Source organism: Antedon mediterranea, chromosome 1 (genome assembly GCF_964355755.1).
Source record: "Antedon mediterranea chromosome 1, ecAntMedi1.1, whole genome shotgun sequence".
Taxonomy (NCBI): Eukaryota; Metazoa; Echinodermata; class Crinoidea; order Comatulida; family Antedonidae; genus Antedon; species Antedon mediterranea.
The window spans coordinates 26,970,424-26,992,934 of record NC_092670.1 but is presented as its reverse complement, the minus strand read 5'-3'; the positions used below and the strand labels follow the sequence as shown (position 1 = coordinate 26,992,934).

The 22,511-nt window shown below is 32.9% G+C and overlaps 2 protein-coding genes across 3 annotated transcripts in view; one reads left to right on the top strand and one right to left on the bottom strand.

Annotated features, from left to right (window-relative positions):
• The window catches only part of LOC140063611 (homologous-pairing protein 2 homolog), a 111,986-nt gene that overhangs the window by 87,462 nt on the left and 2,013 nt on the right, over positions 1 to 22,511 (bottom strand). The window contains exon 1 of one of the 2 annotated variants that reach the window (XM_072110031.1): positions 18,308 to 19,540. The exons of the other annotated variant lie outside the window; for it this stretch is intronic. Coding sequence (XP_071966132.1) covers positions 18,308 to 18,452 — 145 coding nt within the window. The 5' untranslated portion in view covers positions 18,453 to 19,540. Of the gene's footprint in view, positions 1 to 18,307; positions 19,541 to 22,511 lie in introns of those variants that run through there. 2 annotated transcript variants of the gene reach the window in all.
• The window catches only part of LOC140063609 (SWI/SNF-related matrix-associated actin-dependent regulator of chromatin subfamily A-like protein 1), a 40,448-nt gene continuing 40,405 nt past the window's right edge, over positions 22,469 to 22,511 (top strand). Inside the window, exon 1 of the mRNA XM_072110025.1 lies at positions 22,469 to 22,483. The gene's annotated coding sequence lies outside the window, so the exon portion shown is untranslated. The remainder of the gene's footprint in view (positions 22,484 to 22,511) is intronic.

Below are 22,511 nucleotides of genomic sequence, written 5' to 3'. Positions count from 1 at the left end.
GAAAAATTATGTGACTATTAATTATAACTTAAAGACCATTTTCCAGAGGTTTTTCCAGTTAGAAACTGCCAATGCCAGCGTTTTTATTAAAGTCGACTGAAACTATGTATGTAATCTGATTGATATGTAATTTAGACTAAAATAATCATAAGGATTTTAGCTTTACAATGGTACCAAGTACGATTTTCAAATCACAATATGTAAATCATAAAAGAAAAATAAATGTAACCTACTTTTTAAGTTTTTCGTAGTTTCGCGCAAGAAAGTCGAGATATTCGCGATTTTGTGCAAGACATCACAATATTAAAATAGGATGTGTAGAAAGCGACGACCTCGAATTGGACGAACCCAACGACCCGGGTGACTTCGAATTGGACGACCTAGAATTGGACGACCCATAACACGAAACCGACGACCCATATAGCGTAGCCGGGGCCTAAGTGTGGTATAACATCCCGAAGCCGAACATAACCAAAGATCTTTAAACCATACCTTATATAATACTCGCAAGCAAGCAATTGATTGAAAAAATACAGAAATATCGCCATGTGATACTGAATGTGTCGACACGAACAAATGAACAGATATGGAACGCCAAGAGTGCATCATTAAAACTGCATTTGACTCGATTAGCACACGAAATATCATAAACATGGCAAACCAGGTCAAAACGGCCCCTTTTTCAGCGGCGGGTTAATTGGTTTGACCGTATACAATGCATGTGTGAAATGTAAAGTTTTCTTATGGCCCTCCCCATGCACATGTTCGCAACACGCTGCTTGGTAGGCCTATAGTGTTCGTTATAAGAAGACGAGATATAATTATACGTCCATGGTTTAACCAATTTATTTCTTTTTAATTTATTTTTAATATGTTTGTCGAAATACCATCTTTGTTTACAGGCATGTCTGCCACAAGCATCTGCTTTTGGATCATGCCTTCTTCAATTTAATTAATCTTGTTTATCTCCATTTGTAAACTGCATTTATTTGGAAAAAATAAATTGATTGTGTGATTGGTTATAGAACATGATAAACATAACGTATTATGAACAATGCTCAATAGATTTATAAAACGGACGGATACATTTTTCGTAATATAGGCTAACATTAGTGACTGACATTTTAATAACTCAATCTACGGGAAACTTTGCTGCAACTAGCGTTTATTATTTGAATCACCATAACATACTTTTGTTGATTCTGCATAGTTTCTACAGGTTGTTTTTTTTAATGTTCAGAGATTTATGTTACCCAAAATCGGCGGTTTTCTTTCTTTTTGCTTTTGAGGGACTTTTTTACTTTATAATTGTACTGTATTACATTCTTTGTTTGATGAGCCTTTTTTGTTTTAAAAAGAGCCTTTTTTGTTTTAAAAAGAGCCTTCTAAACTGTAATTTTATTTTATCAATTTTGGCTATAGACAAACACATTTTAAAAATTGTGCCCTCTATTTAACATTATAAGTCAATGAATTTTAGGTCTAATGCATTCTCCCTAGTCACACGCGGACACTATTTTACCAAGTCTCCGGATCCGCTGCACTAGATTCGCCAACTGTTGACGTATAAAGCAAACCGTGTGTAGATTGTTCAGACACTATTGTATAAATAGTGTCCTTGTAGTCTTTAGTGACTTAAAAAAAATCCCGATCAACCGATCCAAATTTAAAAAACAAATATTCTGCTTGAGCAACATGACAATTTGTTTTAGGCCTAAAATAACGAATACTCATTAATTCACAAAAACATAATTGCTGACATTTTATGAAAACAAATATAGCACAATAACTTATTAATAACATCATTAACAACAGACATACTTCTCTTATCTATATCCATCTGACCATTCATCTTTTATACACAGGCCTATTTATACAACATATATTTTCCTACATACTGCAAAATCCTGATCAATTGCGGGCAGAATAAAGAACAGAAAAGATAATAACCAATATTCATCTGACCCATGGACGTCTAATTATACGTCCATAATCTGACCATTTATCATACAACATATATTTTCCTATATACTGCAAAATCCTGATCAATTACGGATAGAATAAAGAACAGAATAAAGAATGATAATAACTAATAAAATAAAAACTAAACAAAAATGGAAATAACAAAGAATATTATTTGAAATTAACTCCTACTCTACGCAATTCTGGAATAACAATACTTTTTTCTTCGTAGTTGCCTTTAAATCGTTGCATCACGCTAATTAACATATTAATAATTATAATTTAATTAATTTCGTGTCAAAGATCAAAAGTAACACTTCCTCATATTTTCGATTACAGTAAATATAATGCACATGCTGAACAATTCTATTCAAATTACAATTCTCTACGACGAATAGTTGCATAGATAGGAGAACACTATCTTAAAACCTAATTTGTATTTTTGGGGGTATGGCGGCCCTCATTTTTATCTTCTGTAAATTGGTCCACTCACCAAGTGCGAACATTTAAAAAGGAAAAACAATCGTTTTAGGTTAATTTAAATATGGTAATTATATTATAATCAGGTCAAAGATCAAAAGTGATACTTCCAGTCATTTTTCGAGAAAAAATCCATTAGAGTAATGATGTATTCTGAACAAATTCTCTCTAGCTAGTTACATACCTGTAGATCTGGCAACATAAAATATAGTCATGTTGTTGGCCGCCATCTTTTGGCAAACATACAGATAGCCTTGATTTGATTTGATTTGATTATTTTGGTTAACGATGACCAATCCACTGAGCAAACCTTACCAGCCGCTGAAAAAGGGGCCGTTTGGACCTGGTTTTCCATGTTTATGATATTTCGTGTGCTAATCGAGTCGAATGCAGTTTTAATGATGCACTCTTGGCGTTTCATATCTGTTCGTTTGTTCGTGTCGACACATTCAGTATCAAATGTATTACATTTTATAAATCATAAATCTTACATCGATTTTTCGCCACAATCCACATAGTAAAGACATCAGGCCTAGTTAACCAGGCCTAAAGTTGGTACTACTAGCCTAGTAAACTGATGATAATATCCATACCATTTCTAAACAAGTTTGTTGTGTGAAACTCGGTCACTTACAATGAAACACCAACACAATTAGGGTATACATACAATGATAAAATTAAATACTTCATATTGAAAATTAGTCCATGGGCCAGACATTTTTTCGGTATCAAATTGGTGGCAAATGCTACCATACATTTTTGGAAAGCTTAATATGTCTACTTTTCAGAAATCCATGATAGCAATGCCAATTGTACAGCTTAATAGTCATTTTTGAGGATTATATAACACCGCCTACGGAAAATATGCACCACAAAATTTTGGGGTAGGGGGTAACACTTTTGCTAATAACTCAGGATTTAATGAACAGATTTGCATTTTCTTGGTATCAATATGTATTGTATAGACAGCTTAAGTGTAATATATTTTTCTAAGTAAATCCAACAATTATTGACGCCATTAGAGGTCAGAAGGTCATTGAACTTTAATAAAAAATGATTTTTTGTCTAATATTAACGTATAACTTTCAGTTTTTAACAAAAAAAATACAATAGATGTTATGCAAACTGATGTTTTCATGAACATATAGACCCAATAAACAAGAAAATTGAAGTTAAAGATTAACAAAATATGAATATGCTGTGTATTATGAAGAAATTTGTTGTTTTTAGTAATTTGTAATCGTTTACAATTATGGGGTAGGGGGTAACATTTTTGCGAATAACTTACAATTTAGTTAACAGATTTGCATTTTCTTGCTATCAATATGTAGTGTATAGATTGCCTAATTGTAATATACTTTTTAAAAATGAATCCCGCATTTGTTGACATCTTTAGAGGTCAAAAGGTCACTGACCTTTAATAAAAAATGCAATTTCTTCTAAATTAGCTTATAAATTTCAATTTTAAACACAAAAAACAGGAAATCTTATGCAAACTAATGTTTTCTTAAACCTATAGACACAATAAATAAGAAAATTGAATTTAACATTTTTTCTAAATTGAATATGCTGTGCATTATAAAGAAACTTGTTCGTCATTAGTAATTTGTGACAATTATGGGGTAGGGGGTAACGTTTTTGCAAATAACTTAAGATTTAGTGAACAGATTTACATTTTCATGTTATCATTATGTAGTGTATGGATTTCATTATTGTAATATATTTTTTTTAAATGAATCCAGCATCTATTGACGTCTTTAGAGGTCAAAAGGTCAATGACCTTCAATCAAAAATGCAATTTCTTCTAAATTAACTTATACATTTCAATTTTAAACACAAACTTACAAAAGATCTTATGTTGATGTTTTCCTAAACATATAGACACAATGAATAAGAAAATTGAAATTAAACAAACAAATATTCTATGAATTTATGAAGAAATTTTGTCCGTTACTAATAATTTGTTATTAACAATTATAGGGTAAGGGGCAACATTTTTTCTAATAACTTTGTATTTAGTGATCAAATTTGCATTTTTTTGTATTAATAATGTACTGTGTAGGTTGCCTAATTGTTATATTCATGTTGAAAAAATAAAACGTAACATATTGACATCATTGTAGGTCAAAGGATCATTGAACATTAACAAAAAATACAATTTCGTCCAAATTTAACATTAATAAAGTTTCAATTTTAAACACAAAAATACAACAAATCTATTACAAACTGGTGTTTTTTTTTAAACCTATAAAGACAATGTACAAATACAAATTAAAGTTAAAGATTAAACACAAATAAACATGTATAGGCCCTAACAATATGAAGAATTTTGACCGTATTAGTAATTTGTAATCCTTAAAAATTATGGGATAAGGGGTAACATTTTCGCTAATAACTTTGAATTTATTGAACATATTTTGCATTTCTTGGTAACAATAAGTAGGGTACTGTATAAACTGTTTAATCAAAAATTGTTATATTCAAAAATTATGCAACATTTTGATCTCAAATAATAGTGGTTGTGTAGTTTTATTTAAAGCCTGTAGATAAAATGTTAGTATTTAGTGTTGTTGTGGGGTACACAATGCACACATTATGCATGACTTGTTGGAGGGTATAAATTATTGAAAAAAAAATTAATGATTTTGTTTTAATATGAGGATAGGAGTTTTATAAAAACATATATTTCATCGTGAAATTACAGGGTGGATAAACTATTTTATAATTTATCGTGATTATAAACTAAGTCTCACTTAAGGCTTAAGGAGTGGAGTTGAAAGAGTCGTGAGTTACAAGCCTGGCACTAGGTCAGGATTGAACCACGGAACTTTGGATTGGAAGGCAAGCATGTTAACCACCAAGCTACAGCTCCACTACTTTAGATAGGGTATTTGGTTATTTTTTAAATACATCCTACGGCTCGCTACTGTTTTTAGGCTATACTGTATATGTAAATTGTTATTATTTTACAGATTGTACTTTAAATCAATTAATCGACTTATATAGTAATTTTAAAAATGACACTAGGGCCTACCAATTAAATTTGTACAGTATTTAAAAGATATTCTTTTTCTATAAATGTTCATCTGACATTTTCCTGTATCTTGGTTTACAAAAACGAACTCCGTAACAATATGTAAATGTTTCTGATCTGCATATCAGCTGCAGTTTAGCAATTCACACTTTCTTGAAAAATTAATTCTATTATATTACATCGTCAAATTCCAGTAAAGCCTACATCATTTAAAACAACTGGGTATATATAGAAATCTTTAAAAGACATGATTTTGTTATCGCAAACTGAAGTATGATCTTGTGCAATGTTCATTGACATTTTGGAATGTGATACTTTGCAAGTTTTCCGATTTTGATCAACGTTACCGTTAATATCTTTTAAAATGTTATGAAAAAGCTGACGAAAATACTAGAACCAAGTACACTGGTACAGCACGTTATAGTCTTCAGTCTGTATTCTCTAAAGATGTGAAGGGCATCCAACAATGGATAGAAACACTATTTGGCTCAGTGGCGTCTGTGAGCAATGAGGAAAATGTAAAGTATGCATGACTCTCTTCTGAAGATGTACCAGATAAGATTTTTCCTTCCTGTCTAAATTGTATTGACTGGACCTTCTCACCTAACTTTAGGTGGTTGTGTCAGAGTTATCCTCCAATATAATTGTTAATTTCCATGTCAATGTCTCTCTCGACACAATATTTTGGGTCCTTTCCAGGAGTCCAGAAAATACAAAGAGACTGAAGACCGTAACATGCTGCACCAGTGTTCTTGGTTAAAACATTGGTTAATAGATATTAATGGTAACCTTGATCAAAATGGGGAAAACTTACAACCACCTTCGACCATGCCAAGATACATGGAACATACTTTAAACTGCGATATGAAAACATAGAGATACTCAGTTCTTTCAAACGTATGTGGAAGATGTGGAACTGCAGCTAATATGAAAATCTAAAAAATTGACATATTAATGAGTTTGAATAAACTAACTGTTTTCTTTAAATCAAGATGAAGTAAAATGTAATTGTCCTGTAATATTACAATACCATAACAGTTTTGTTTAGAAAAAACTATCTCATTTGCATTTGCAAACCAGATGAACAATTATAACCTTAGAATATCTTATCAGTTACAAATAAAAGATATAATTGGTAATCTAAACAATTTCTATGATTACTATAGACAATTGAATGTTTAGAATGTAAATTATAAAAAACAATTTACAACACAGAACCTGGATATGTTTATTTAATATCCTCATATTTAAATTTCATTTATTTTAATAAATAATAAATCAAATAATGTATAGCTTCCAAAAAGTCATGCATTTTGTTATTTCGTACCCCATAACAATACTAAACGGTGAATTTTTTCCTATAGGTTTAATAAGTTAAAAACCACATAAATCTATTGGTAATAACATTTTGATAATTTTTTAATATATAGCAATTAAACAGTTTATATACTACTTATTGGTTCCTAGAAATGCAAAATATGTAGACTAAATTCAAAGTTATTACCAAAAATGTTACCCCTTACCCCATAATTTTTAATAATTACAAATTACTATTACGGTCACAATTCCTAATATTATTACACATGTTTATTTGTTTTTAATCTTTAACTTCAATTTCTTGTCCATTGTTTTTATAGCTTTAAAAAAAAATTTAGATTTGGTGTATTTTTGCGTTAAATATTGAAACTTTATTAATGTTAAATTTGGACGAAATTGCATTTCTTTAAATGTTCAATGACCATTTGACCTACAATGATGTCAATATATGTTACGTTTTATTTTTTCACAATGAATATAACAATTAGGCAACCTACGCAGTACATATTAATACCAAAAATATGCAAATGTGATCACTAAATACAAAGTTATTAGGAAAAATGTAACCCCTTACCCTATAATTGTTAATAATAATACTATTAACAGACAGAATGTCCTCATAAATTCACAGAATATTTGTTTGTTAAATTCAATTTTCTTATTTATTGTGTCTATAGGCTTAAGAAAACATTAGTTTGCATAAGATATCTTGTATTTTTGTGTTTAAAATTGAAATTTATAAGCTAATTTAGAAGAAATTGCATTTTTGATTAAAGGTTATTGACTTTTGACCTCTAAAAGACATCAATAGATGTTCGATTCATTTTTTAAAAGCATATTACAATAAAGAAATCCATACACTACATACTGATAACAAGAAAATGTAAATCTGTTCACTAAATCTTAAGTTATTTGCAAAAACGTTACCCCCTACCCCATTATTGTCAAAGATAACTAATGACGAAAAACATTCGTTATAATGCACAGCATATTCAATTTAGAAAAAATGTTAAATTCAATTTTCTTATTTATTGTGTCTATAGGTTTAAGAAAACATTAGTTTGCATAAGATTTCCTGTATTTTTGTGTTTAAAATTGAAATTTATAAGCTAATTTAGAAGAAATTGCATTTTTTATTAAAGGTCAGTGACCTTTTGACCTCTAAAGATGTCAATAAATGCGGGATTCATTTTTAAAAAGTATATTACAATTAGGCAATCTATACACTACATACTGATAGCAAGAAAATGCAAATCTGTTAACTAAATTGTAAGTTATTCGCAAAAATGTTACCCCCTACCCCATAATTGTAAACGATTACAAATTACTAAAAACAACAAATTTCTTCATAATACACAGCATATTCATATTTTGTTAATCTTTAACTTCAATTTTCTTCTTTATTGGGTCTATATGTTCATGAAAACATCAGTTTGCATAACATCTATTGTATTTTTTTGTGTAAAAAACTGAAAGTTATAAGTTAATATTAGACAAAAAATAATTTTTTACTAAAGTTCAATGACCTTCTGATCTCTAATAGCGTCAATAATTGTTGGATTTACTTAGAAAAATATATTACACTTAAGCAGTCTATACACTACATATTGATACCAAGAAAATGCAAATCTGTTCATTAAATCCCGAGTTATTAGCAAAAGTGTTACCCCCTACCCCAAAATTTTGTGGTGCATATTTTCCGTAGGCGGTGTTATATAATCCTAAAAAATTACTATTAAGCTGTACAATTGGCATTGCTATCATGGATTTCTGAAAAGTAGACATATTAAGCTTTCCAAAAATGTATGGTAGCATTTGCCACCAATTTGATACTGCTTTCGCAAAAAACTGGACCTGGCCCATGGACTAAATGACTCCATTATTTTTTATTCAGATAATTAACAAACATGCCAATCCACAAAAACCTTTGTAATGCTTCGGCGGCAGCATAGCTAGCGTGCGACCGATACACAATGTGCCAAGCCATCGCTCTACGCGCTACTGTGATGCGCGGTGTATGTTATTTCGACAGGTACCATTTTAACCGGATTAGTTATTTTCAAATAGTAAAATATTGACGGTCCAGACCGAATATAGTGTCCATATGTATACTAATATACCAATAATTAACATATCTACCGGATTTCGTAAAAAAACACGAAACATGAAGATCTTCGTGTTTGGCAGTCAAGCGTTGTGTTTTCAAAAACGAAGATCTTTGTGTTTGGCAGTCAAAGTGTTAACACTCCTGAAATCATTTTTGTCAGGATTAACTGGGTTGTTTATTAGTAATTATCTATTTCCATAAATTCAAAATGGCTGCATGTGGCCTAGTTCCATTACGATAAGGCTAATAATACGATAGGCGTAGACCTAGCCGGATCCAGTCAAGTAGCCCTATCTCAAATCGTCCCAATGCAAAGTCGACCGGGCCCATTAACGTTTCTAATTTTTAAATTATTTTTAATAATTTTTTTAGTTATCCGCAACGAAGTTGCAGGATAACTTCTTGTGATTGTACGAAATCATCATCATCCTCCTCTTTTTTTCAGTTATCCGCATTCAGCGGATAACTCCTTGTAACTGTCCTGTTTCATCCACTTTTTTTAATGTATTATTAGTTATCCACATTGAGCGGATAACTCCTTGTAACTGTCCTGTTTCATCCACTTTTTTTTTTTTTACTTAGAAGTTGCGGATAACCCTTGTGATTGTAAATATCTTTTTCTTCATCATCTTCTTTGTTATTCTTCTTTCTTTCCCGGATTTTTGTGACCAGCATATCTCTATTGCTTGTGAACATAACTTTGTATAACTTTGTCAAAAGATTGACCTGTAGCTGTAGATGTGCAAGAAACTTCGTGATATGACATTAGAGTCGCGCAGCGTAAGTTACGCGCAATTTTATGAATTTCAATGATTGATCATAGATTATAAACCAAAAGTCATTTTGTATTGACATGTGGAGAAAATTTAAGTCATGACAAGGGCAATCTTTCTATGGATTAAAAATGGCATGTTTCAAATTTTACACGTAAGGTGCGCACGGAGCATGAAAATCATGTGTTTTTCTCTTGAATTATGATTTTACAGCCTTTCCTAGTCATTTTAAAACAGATTATTGCTCATCATATTCAACTGAGCGCATCTCGCTTATACGTATTCCATTTCCTCCAAGATTTTATTATTGTCTACGTCAATCAACTATCTTTCGCATGAGTTAAAAACATTTTAATTGTTATCACGTCATCATGTCTGAAAATGTAAATAACGTGGGTCACTTATTTTCATCTTTACAGTAAATTTTAATCTGTTATAGCTCGTCTAAATAAAAAGTGATAATCATGATTAAAACGTTTTCTGGAAGCTATTGGATTGTAGATACGAAATCATGTGAACATTTTGCCAATCAGATGTTGTGACGTCATCATATGGCCAATTGAATAAAAAAAGTCGTATTTTCACCTCTTGCGTAAAAGTTCATTGCATTTAAACGAGGGCGCATCTCACTTTTACGTGCCCAAAATTCTTCAAATTTGTATTAATGTAATTAATTAGATAATTATCTTCTAAAATTGTTATTTTTATATGTCAATTTGATGATGTCTCGTGTTAATAATTGGATTTAAAAGATCGTAATTCCGTCTATGCTACACTGTATATAACATATACAGTGTATTCTGTAAACACTGTAATATGATGTATGCTACAAAATAGGTACAATTCAGCACTGTAAACATATTTATTTCATGTCAAAGGATGGCATAATAATTGTCGAGGTTCATATAGTTTAAAGTATGTGCATGTTGCGTATGCGCGGATAACCCGAACTCGTCAAAGTGACGAGTTCAAATCTAGTTTTTTGGTTATCCGCAACTTTAAAGTTGCAGATAATTGGTTATCCGCAACTTGTAAAGTTGCAGATAACCCTTGTGATTGTAAATATCTTTTTCATCTTCTTTGTTATTAGTTATCCGCTTAGTAGCGGATAACTCCTTGTAATCGTCCTGTTTCATCATATTTTTTTTTTTTTTTTCCTGTATTATACTTCTTTCCTTCTGTCATTTTTGTGCGTCGCGTTTCTCTAAAACGTATGTAAACAGAACATATCGTAACTTTGTCAACATATCGACATTTACGTGAACTTGTGCACCTCCTATTTTTGAATGACATCAGAGTTGCGCAATGTGACTTACGCGCGATTTTATGAATTTCAATGATTGATCATAGACTAAAAACGAAACATAATTTTGTTTTGACACTTTGTGAAAATTTAAGTAACATCAAGCGCAAACTTTCTATGGATTAAAAATAGCATGTTTCACAAAAAGTTACGCGCGCACGCGCGTTTAAAATTTTAGAGTGCAAAAAATCAACTTCTAATCAACTTTCTATGCGTTTCATGTCATTTTGAGCATGTCAAAAATTCCCACGCGCGCGAAACTTTTTACGCACGCGGTGCACACGTAGCGTTAAAAACATATTTTTTTCGCGTGATTTATGTTTTTTCAGCCTTTTATAGTAATGTTACCAACTTTTAAACAATTTCGACTTAAAATTACGTCATACGAGCACGTCGAATTAAATAATTTGCACGCGTTTCTGGTGAAAAAGTTCAAAAATTCGTCAAAATTATGCCTATTTTTAAACAGTCATAGATTCTAAACTACATGGATAACTTTTTTTTAATTACATATTCTGGAAGTTGATGAGTTGTAGATATCGAATCATGCATTAATATGGCTAACCGGACATTGTGACGTCATCGTATGGCCACGCGAATATAAAATATAGGATTTTTGTCTCTTTCGTCATAGCTCATCACATTTAATAGAGCGCATCTCCACTTATTCGTTGTCCATTTTCACCCCGATTTTAATATATTCTAGGTCAATCAACTATCTTTTGCATGAATTAAATATTTTTTAATTTTTTTAACGTCATCATGCCTAAAAATTTAAATTACGTTGGTCATTAATTTCATCTTTAGGGTAAATTTTAATCTATTATACCTCGTAACAATAAAATGTGATAATCACGATTAAAACCCTTTCAGGAAGCTATTGTATTTTAGATACAAAATCATGTGTAAATTGTGCCAATCGAATGTTGTGAGGGCAAACTTGTGAGGGCAAACTTTCTATGGATTAAAAATGACATGTTTCACAAGAAGTTACGCGCGCATGCGCATTTAAAATTTAAAAATGCGCAAAATTAATTTCTAATCAACTTTCTACGCTGATCATGACATTTTGAGCATGTCAAAAATTCCCACGCGCGCGAAAAAAATTACGCGTAAGGTGCGCACGGAGCACGAAAAACATGTGTTTTTCTCTTGAATTATGATTTGACAGTCTTTCCTAGTTATTTTAAAAAAGATTGACATCATTTCAAATTAAAATGACGTCATACGAACACGTTGATTTACACCATTTGCGCGCGTTTTAGTTGCAAAAGTGACAACATAATGTCAAAATTAAGCCTATTTTTAATCTATTATAGCTCCTCAGGATCAACCGTTACCCCCAATTTTTTTAATTTAATATGAAAGCAGATATGTTGTAGATATGAATTCATGCAGAATCTTTACCACTCGGATGTTATGACGTCATCGTATGGCCACACGAATGTAAAATATTGGATTTTTTACTGTTTCGCTATTGCTCATCACATTCAACAAAGCGCATCGCGCTTATACGTATTCCATTTCCCCCGAAATTGTAATATTGTCTACGTCAATCAACTATCTTTCACATGAATTAAAAATATTTTAATTTTTATGACGTCATCATGTCTAAAAACGTAAATAACTTGGGTCACTTATTTTCATCTTTACAGTAAATTTCAATCTGTTATAGCTCGTCAGATTAAAAAGTGATAATCATGATTAAAACGTTTTCTGGAAGCTATTGGATTGTAGATACGAATTGATGTGAATATTTTGCCAATCAGATGTTGTGACGTCATCATATGGCCAGTTGAATTCAAAAAGTCATATTTTCATCTCTTGCGTCAAAGTTCATTGCGTTTAAACGAGAGCGCATCTCACTTTTACGTTCCCAAAATTCTTCAAATTTGTTTTAATGTAATTATTTAGATAATTATCTTCTAAAATGGTTATCTTTATATGTCAATTTGTTGATGTCATCGTGTTAATAATTGGATTTAAAAGATGGGTCTCGTAATTTCGTCTATGCTACACTGTATATAACATATATACAGTTTATTCTGTAAAATACTGTAATATGGTGTATGCTACATAATAGGTACAATTCAGCACTGTAAACATATTTATTTCATGTCAAAGGATGGCATAATAATTGTCGAGGTTCATATAGTTTAAAGTATGTGCATGTTGCGTATGCGCGGATAACCCGAACTCGTCAAAGTGACGAGTTCAAATCTAGTTTTCCTGTATTATACTTCTTTCTTTCTGTCATTTTTGTGCGTCGCGTTTCTCTAAAACGTATGTAAACAGAACATATCGTAACTTTGTCAACATATCGACATTTACGTGAACTTGTGCACCTCCTATTTTTGAATGACGTCAGAGTTGCGCAACGTGACTTACGCGCAATTTTATGAATTTCAATGATTGATCATAGACTAAAAACCAAACATAATTTTGTTTTGACACTTTGTAAAAATTTAAGTCATATCAAGCACAAACTTTCTATGGATTAAAAATAGCATGTATCACAAAAAGTTACGCGCGCACGCGCGTTTAAAATTTTAGAGTGCAAAAAATCAACTTCTAATCAACTTTCTATGCGTTTCATGTCATTTTGAGCATGTCAAAAATTCCCACGCGTGCGAAAAGTTTTACGCACGCGGTGCACACGTAGCGTTAAAAACATATTTTTTTCGCGTGATTTATGTTTTTTCAGCCTTTTCTAGTAACGTTACCAACTTTTAAACAATTTCGACTTAAAATTACGTCATACGAGCACGTCGAATTAGATAATTTGCGCGCGTTTTTGGTGAAAAAGTTCAAAAATTCGTCAAAATTATGCCTATTTTTAAACAGTCATAGATTCTAAACTACGTGGAGAACTTTTTTTTAATTACATATTCTGGAAGTTGATGAGTTGTAGATATCAGATCATGCATTAATATGGCTAACCGGACATGGTGACGTCATCGTATGGCCACGCGAATATAAAATATAGGATTTTTGTCTCTTTCGTCATAGCTCATCACATTTAATAGAGCGCATCTCCACTTATTTGTTGTCCATTTTCACCCCGATTTTAATATATTCTAGGTCAATCAACTATCTTTTGCATGAATTAAATATTTTTTAATTTTTTTAACGTCATCATGCCTAAAAATTTAAATTACGTTGGTCATTAATTTCATCTTTAGGGTAAATTTTAATCTATTATACCTCGTAACAATAAAATGTGATAATCACGATTAAAACCCTTTCAGGAAGCTATTGTATTTTAGATACAAAATCATGTGTAAATTGTGCCAATCGAATGTTGTGAGGGCAAACTTGTGAGGGCAAACTTTCTATGGATTAAAAATGACATGTTTCACAAGAAGTTACGCGCGCATGCGCATTTAAAATTTAAAAATGCGCAAAATTAATTTCTAATCAACTTTCTACGCTGATCATGACATTTTGAGCATGTCAAAAATTCCCACGCGCGCGAAAAAAATTACGCGTAAGGTGCGCACGGAGCATGAAAATCATGTGTTTCTCTCTTGAATTATGATTTTACAGTCTTTCCTAGGTATTTCAAAAAAGATTGACATCATTTCAAATTAAAATGACGTCATACAAACACGTTGATTTAGACCATTTGCGCGCGTTTTAGTTGCAAAAGTGACAACATATTGTCAAAATTATGCCTATTTTTAATCTATTATAGCTTCTCGGGATCATCCATGACCCCCAATTTTTTTAATTTAATATGTAAGCAGATATGTTGTAGATATGAATTCATGCAGAATCTTTACCCCTCGGATGTTATGACATCATCGTATGGCCACACAAATGTAAAATATAGGATTTTTTACTCTTTCGTTATTGCTCATCACATTAAAGAGAGCGCATCTCGCTTATACGTATTCTATTTCCACAGATATTTTAATACTCTCTAGGTCAATCAACTATCTTTCGCATGAGTTAAAAATATTTTAATTTTTATGACGTCATCATGTATAAAAATGTAATTAACGTGGGTCCCCTATTTTCATCTTTACAGTAAATTTCAATCTGTTATAGCTCATTGGAATAAAAAGTAATAATCATGATTACAACGTTTTCTGAAAGCTATTGGATTGTAGATACGAATTTATGTGAGTATTTTGCCAATCAGATGTTGTGACGTCATCATATGGCCAGTTGAATTCAAAAAGTCATATTTTCATCTCTTGCGTCAAAGTTCATTGCGTTTAAACGAGAGCGCATCTCACTTTTACGTTCCCAAAATTCTTCAAATTTGTAATAATGTAAATATTTAGATAATTATCTTCTAAAATAGTTATCTTTATATGTCAATTTGATGACGTCATCGTGTTAATAATTGGATTTAAAAGATGGGTCTCGTAATTTCGTCTATGCTACACTGTATATAACATAATACAGTGTATTCTGTAAATACTGTAATATGCTGTATGCTACAAAATAGGTACAATTCAGCACTGTAAACATATTTAATTCATGTCATAGGATGGCATAATAATTGTCGGCGTTCATATATTTTAAACGTATGTGCATGTTGCGTTTGCGGACGAGTTCAAATCTAGTCTGTATTATACTTCTTTCCTTCTGTCATTTTTGTGCGTCGCGTTTCTCTAAAACGTGTCAACAGAACATATCGTAACTTTGTCAACATATCAACATTTACGTGAACTTGTGCACCTCCTATTTTTTAATGACGTCAGAGTTGCGCAACGTGACTTACGCGCGATTTTATGAATTTCAGTGATTGATCATAGACTAAAAACCAAACATAATTTTGTTTTGACACTTTGTGAAAATTTAAGTCATATCAAGCGCAAACTTTCTATGGATTAAAAATAGCATGATTCACAGAAAGTTACGCGCGCACGCGCGTCTACAATTTTAGAATGCGAAAAATCAACTTCTAATCAACTTTCTATGCGTTTCATGTCATTTTGAGCATGTCAAAAATTCCCACGTGCGCGAACATTTTTACGCACGCGGTGCACACGTAGCGTTAAAAACATATTTTTTTCGCGTGATTTATGTTTTTTCAGCCTTTTCTAGTAATGTTACCAAATTTTAAACAATTTCGACTTAAAATTACGTCATACGAGCACGTCGAATTAGATAATTTGCACGCGAAAAAGTTCAAAAATTCGTCAAAATTATGCCTATTTTTAAACAGTCATAGATTCTAAACTATATGGAGAACTTTTTTTTAATTACATATTCTGGAAGTTGATGAGTTGTAGATATCGGATCATACATTAATATGGCTAACCGGACATTGTGACGTCATCGTATGGCCACGCAAATATAAAATATAGGATTTTTGTATCTTTCGTCATAGCTCATCACATTTAATAGAGCGCATCTCCACTAATCCGTTTTCCATTTTCACCCCGATTTTTATATTATCTAGGTCAATCAACTATCTTTCGCATGAGGTAAAAATATTTTAATTCTTATGACGTCATCATTTCTAAAAATGTGAATAACGTGGGTTACTTATTTTCATCTTTACAGTAAATTTCAATCTGTTATAATAGCTTGTCAGAATAAAAATTGATAATCATGATTAAAACGTTTTCTGGAAGCTATTGGATTGTAGATACGAATTCATGTGAATATTTTGCCAATCAGGTGTTGTGACGTCATCATATGGCCAGTTGAATAAAAAAAGTCAAATTTTCATATTTTGCGTCATAGTTCATCACTTATAAAAGAACGAGCTTCTATATTTTAGGTATTCAAATTTCTTCTACACGTTAATATGTTGTTGCTGAGATAATTTCCTTCCGAAATTGATATATTAGTATTTCATTTTGATACTGTCACCATGTTAAAAATTGGAATAAATGGCGGGACCCGTAATTTCACCTATTCTACACTGTATTATGTATACAGATTATATATATACTATGTATACTGTAAATAGTATATGACACAAAATATACAGCATTCAGTATTAACAACACATCATATTCTTCAGTTCAGGTCATAATGACATAATCTTTTTCTGTGTGCAATATTTCAACGTATGACGTGCATGTGGCGTTTGTTGGGCGGATAACTAACTCGTCAAAGTGACGAGTTTCATGTCTAGTTCTTCTTTCTTTCCCAGAATTTTGTGTCACGTGTATCTAAAATTCTTATCAACATTACATCGTATAACTTTGTCAGAAGATTGACCTCTATCTGTAGAAGTGCAGGACAGTTCGTATTTTTACTTTAGAGTCGCGCAGCGTAAGCTACGCGCGATTTTATGAATTTCGCGTATTTAACATAGACTAAAAACCAAAAGTCATTTTGTAATGACACTTGTTGAACATTTAAGTCATATCAAGGGCAAACTTTCTATGGATTAAAAATAACATGCTTCAAAGAAAGTTACGCGCGCACGCGCGTTTAAAATTTCAAAATGCTAAAAAACAACTTCTAATCAACTTTCTACGCGTTTCATGTCATTTTAAGCATTTCAAAAATTCCAACGCACGCGCAATTATCTTACGCGCGCGTGCGCATGTAGCGCAAAAATATAATTTTTTCGTGTGATTTATGTTTTTCCAGCCTTTTCTATCTAGTAATTTTACCAACTTTTAAACAATTTCGACTTAAAATTACGTCATATGAGCACGTGGAATTGGATAATTTGCGTGCGTTTTTGATGAAAAAGTTCAAAAATTCGTCAAAATTATGCCTTTTTTTAAACAATCATAAATTTTAAACTACATGGTGAAGTTTATTTTTTATTACGGTACATATTATGGAAGTTGATGAGTTGTAATAGAATCATGCATCGATATGGCTAACTGGACATATTGACGTCATCGTATGGCCACTTGAAAAAAAATAGCGGATTTTTGTCTCTTTAGTCATAGCTCATCACATTTAATAGAGCGCATCTCCACTTATCCGTATTCCACTTCCCCCTACTTTTTTATATTGTCTATGCCAATCAATTATCTATCGCATGATAAACTGTACCGTTTTTAAAATTGTGATGACGTCATCATGTCCAAAAGCGTCAATAACTTTGGTCATTTATTTTCACCTATTCTGCACTGTATGTAGTACGTATACAGTATATAGTGTATACTGTATATCCTAAGAGTGTGACGTAAAATAGAGAGCGCACTAACATTTTTTCAATTGCATAATCGTTATACTGTGCGCTATATTCTAACGTATGACATGCACGTGGCGTTTGTGCTGCGGAAAACTTAACTCGTCCGTAGTGACGAGTTCAAATCTAGTTTAAAATTGTAATCAATATTATTGTAATAATATATTTTGTTATATCTACAACGGCGTCCTTTATTTAGGTTTTTTCTTACCTAGGACGCCTGCTTTTACCTGAAACGGATCGGTATCAGTATCACCATCTGGAGAACGAACCAGGGCACTCAAGTTTTTGTACAGCCTCACTATGGCATTGATAATCTCAAGTGGAATTTTGTGGACGAGAAGAATTTCACGCATCTTTTCACGATGGATAGAAATGAAGGCTTTAGCAAAATCTACAAAGAGGATCAGGACTGCAGGAAGGTTTTTTCACGCACTCCCTCAAGTATTCTACTAAGTGTGAGAATCTGGCTGCTTGCTGAACGTCCCCGCCTAAAACCATTTTGGTTTTTACGAAGTATTGTCTCGATCCATGGTTGTATTCTGTTCAAGGGCATGAGATTGTAGATCTTAGCAGCAATGGAGGTGAGAGTTATTCCTCTGTAGTTTTCGGCCTTTCCAAGATCTCCTTTTTTTGAATAGGTCTTTGTTCATAGACATCATTGCAACACTTCAAGAGTACATTGTTAAAGTGTTTTGTTTTCCACACTTCAGGAGGAATCCCATCAAGTCCTGGGGATTTTCCATTTTTCATTTTTGAGAGCGCGTTGTTTAACTCTTCATCGTTAAAAGGACCGATTTTGATGTTAGATTCAGTCTGTGCTGGAAGTAGCTCAATGGTTTCCATTGGGTTTATTTAGGAATGTTGCCAAGAAGGTTCTCGAAGTGGTTTTTCCTTTGATTTAGACTATCATTTTGACTGGTGGCTCTCAGCTTTGCTGAGATTTCGTTAAATCGTATCTCAGGCCATCGATGATTGCTTATTCACCGAATATTGCTTGATCGAGTCAATCTTAGTTTGCAGATAGGTTTCCAGTTTGGTTTGGTAGAGCCTCGTCATTTGTAACTTCTTTTGAGATGTTTTGGGGTGTAGGGTTACCATTTTTACGAGTTGCTGATCGTTTGATCCTCTCTCGTTGGTCTTGAATAGCCTCAGTTCCCAGGGTACTCTTTTGCGTTTTTTAGGTTTCAAGGGAATACAGTTGGAAGTTTTGTGGTATTTGGATTGTCGATCACACTTTCATGTTGGAGAGCATCAAATCGATTTCTAAGTTCAATGGTGAACCGCTCGAGGGTATTGCCATCGTGTATTACTATTAGGGATTTCCAAAAATATGGCGAAGAAGTATCAAGTTTTTTATTGTTTGCTCGAAGACTCAGTCTTATACGGCTGGAAACGATGCAATGATCTGATATCCCACTGGCAAAACTGTTTTAAAAGCGGTTTATAAGAAGGAAGTCAAGTTGAGTTTTTCTACCATTTGAATATTGGAAGGTCCAAAGTGAAACTTGGTATTCAGAACCAGCAGCCGGTTTTCAACAGCAAACTCCAGAAAAAGTTCACCGTTTCGGTTTATCTGATCATGAAAGAAAAAAGTTTTGTTATTTTCCTTACTGATTTGAGCGTTGAAATCTCCTCCAATCAATAAAAGATATGTTTTGGAACATCTCTAATTAACAAGGATAGTTCAATGTAGAATTGAGTGACCAAATTTTCTGCTACGTTTGTAGGACTGTAGCAAGAGATAATTGTGGTTTCTGGGTTGTCTTGATGTTTGTAATAATAATTCTGAAGCAGAATTTATCGATTTTGTTAAGGGATTTGATTGCTCTGGGGCTTAGGAGTATGCCGACGCTTCCTATGATAGCATTCATGTCATTTTTCGTAGCAGAGCTTGTGATGGGGGTCCAACCTTTGCCAGCATCTTTGTATTCTAATTCGTTGGCTTCATGAAATATGTGAATTCTTGAATACACACAACGGAAATTTTTCAATTTATCGAGTTTGCGATAAGTTCAGGTATCTGATTGACGGTGTTCAAAGTATGAACATTAAAGGTTGAGATAATGATGATGTTTTTGCATCTCTAGCTGGCTTTTCGGAAGAGCGGTGGAATGCGCATCTTGGTTAACCGCGCAACGAGCGATGCGGGATGAACGTTGGGGAAGTTGTGTAGTCATTTAAATCTTTCGGTGGCTGAATATACTGACTGCGCTCACCAATTCTACAGCCAGTTAAAACAGTTATAACTTGTCGAAAGCTACTTCCAAAATCGAGGTTGACCTTAAATTGACCCCAAATACGTAGAGATCTTAGCTATAAAGGCTACCGTGTTTGCCTACTTTACTGTACAGCTTGCAGGTGGTCACTACCTAGGCCTTGCCTACTAGACCATTCAGGCCAGGCTAGCAGGCCTAGCAAAATATGAGTCCTAACTAGAAAAGTACAGTATATACAGCCTGTGCGTTTAAATGTTATAAATAAAATACAGTCGACTCCGCCTAAGTCGAATCTAATGGGACCGGTATAAAAATTCGAGTTACGTGAACTTCGACTTACAGATTTGCCAAAAAAATGCTAGGCCTAGGTTCACTCACTAGCCGCGCTATGGCTAGGCCTAGTGGACCCTGCCCGATCACGGCCCACGCGATGAGCCTTCTTGAATTGAGTTTGTTTAGCTAGCTAGCTAGGCCTAATAAATGCTAAGCATCTTTATCGGCAATGATAAACTGTATTTTCTTTTATGGTTTAAGCCCGAAACAATACAAAAACGTATAATAAATACATTTCGGTTTTTATTCGAAATCGGTATCCATTGTTTATTGCCATCTGTCTAGCACAAAATAGGTACCCACAAAACGCCGCTCAAGTTCTCAACTCTGAAACAACTCATACACTATACACTAGCGCGAGTTGTAGCTTGCCGCCTATACTATACAACCTGCTTGAGAGAATCGATATGGGTAGACTTAATGCAAGCACAAATATATTAATCTCAACGATTATAAGCAATGTCTTAGTTAAGTCGAAGATGCTCTCCAGATGGAATGCCATCCTGAGATGAGTAGTAGTAATTTTGTTTATCTTATTTATTTCATTTACGGTATATGTAATTTACTTTCTATGGACCAGAGTTTCCGAAATAAAAGATTGTATGAATTGAATGAATTATCCCCTCTGTTGTTTGTTTATCGAATTACGTACGTTTCATCGGCTTTTTTTAGCGCGTTGTCGCCGCTTAATTTGTGACTTCGACTTATACGATATAAATCACTAAAGAATGTGTGTATTCGGACCGCAAAAAGACGTCGACTTAGAAAAATTCGACTTACAAATAAAAATTACACAGTAATGTATAGTAAAGAATTGGGACTTTCCTAAAAATTTGACTTTCGCGATTTTTCGACTTACGCAAATTCGACTTAGGCGGAGTCGACTGTATCAATGTTCTTGTATTTTCTATCAATAAAAACAGTCGCTGCTGTAGGGGGAATGCACGTGTGTAGCTTGTCTCACACAGCAGAATTCCTCACACAGCAGCCATGGCTTGGTTTGTTGTTAAATTGCGCCCTCAATGTAAGAAAATGATGACGTCATCAGTTATTTTAAGCGTACGTAAAATCAAGGGAACGTAAAATCAGGGTACGTAAAATACAGGTTCTACTGTATCATATTTTGATAAATTAACACTTTAAATTGACAGGTCTCGGTAGGTCTTAGTAGTTCTTGGTAGGTCTTGGTATTTAGGAGGACCCTAAAATAAAATCGTGCGCAAGTCATGTTGCGCAACTCTGATGTCATTCAAAATAGGAGGTGCACAACTTCACGTAAATGTCCATATGTTGACAAATTTATGTGATGTTTACACATTTTTTAGATATGCGAGACACAAAAATGACAGAAAAAAGAACTAGATTAAAACTCGTCACTTTGACGAGTTAGTTATCCACACCACAAACGTCATGTGCACGTCATACAAAAATAAACAATGGCCACTTAATTAATAATAATTCGTTAAATACTAAGGATGGCTGATGTACCAAACAGCGGTAACTGTGCACCAGTTTGCGGTTCCCAATTTGCGGTAATGCTTTTAATTGATACGCCGCTCGAGTCTGGTCACGTGACTGAGAATGTTCAACTTTTAAACTTTAAAACAAGATCGTGGTGTTTAAAAGCATAAATAAAACACAAACAATTCATATTTAATATTAATTCTTGTTTATTATGTTTAAAATTAATTGAAAATATGTTTACATTTACATATTTAATGTGACAATAATGAAAAAATTTCATTAAAAACCAACCTACCGCTAATTGGATCAGGCCACTGTAACATGGCTGGTCCAATTAGCGGGTTTTTCTTCTACATCCCATAATACTAATAGTAAGAAAATCGTACAATGGACTAGTCC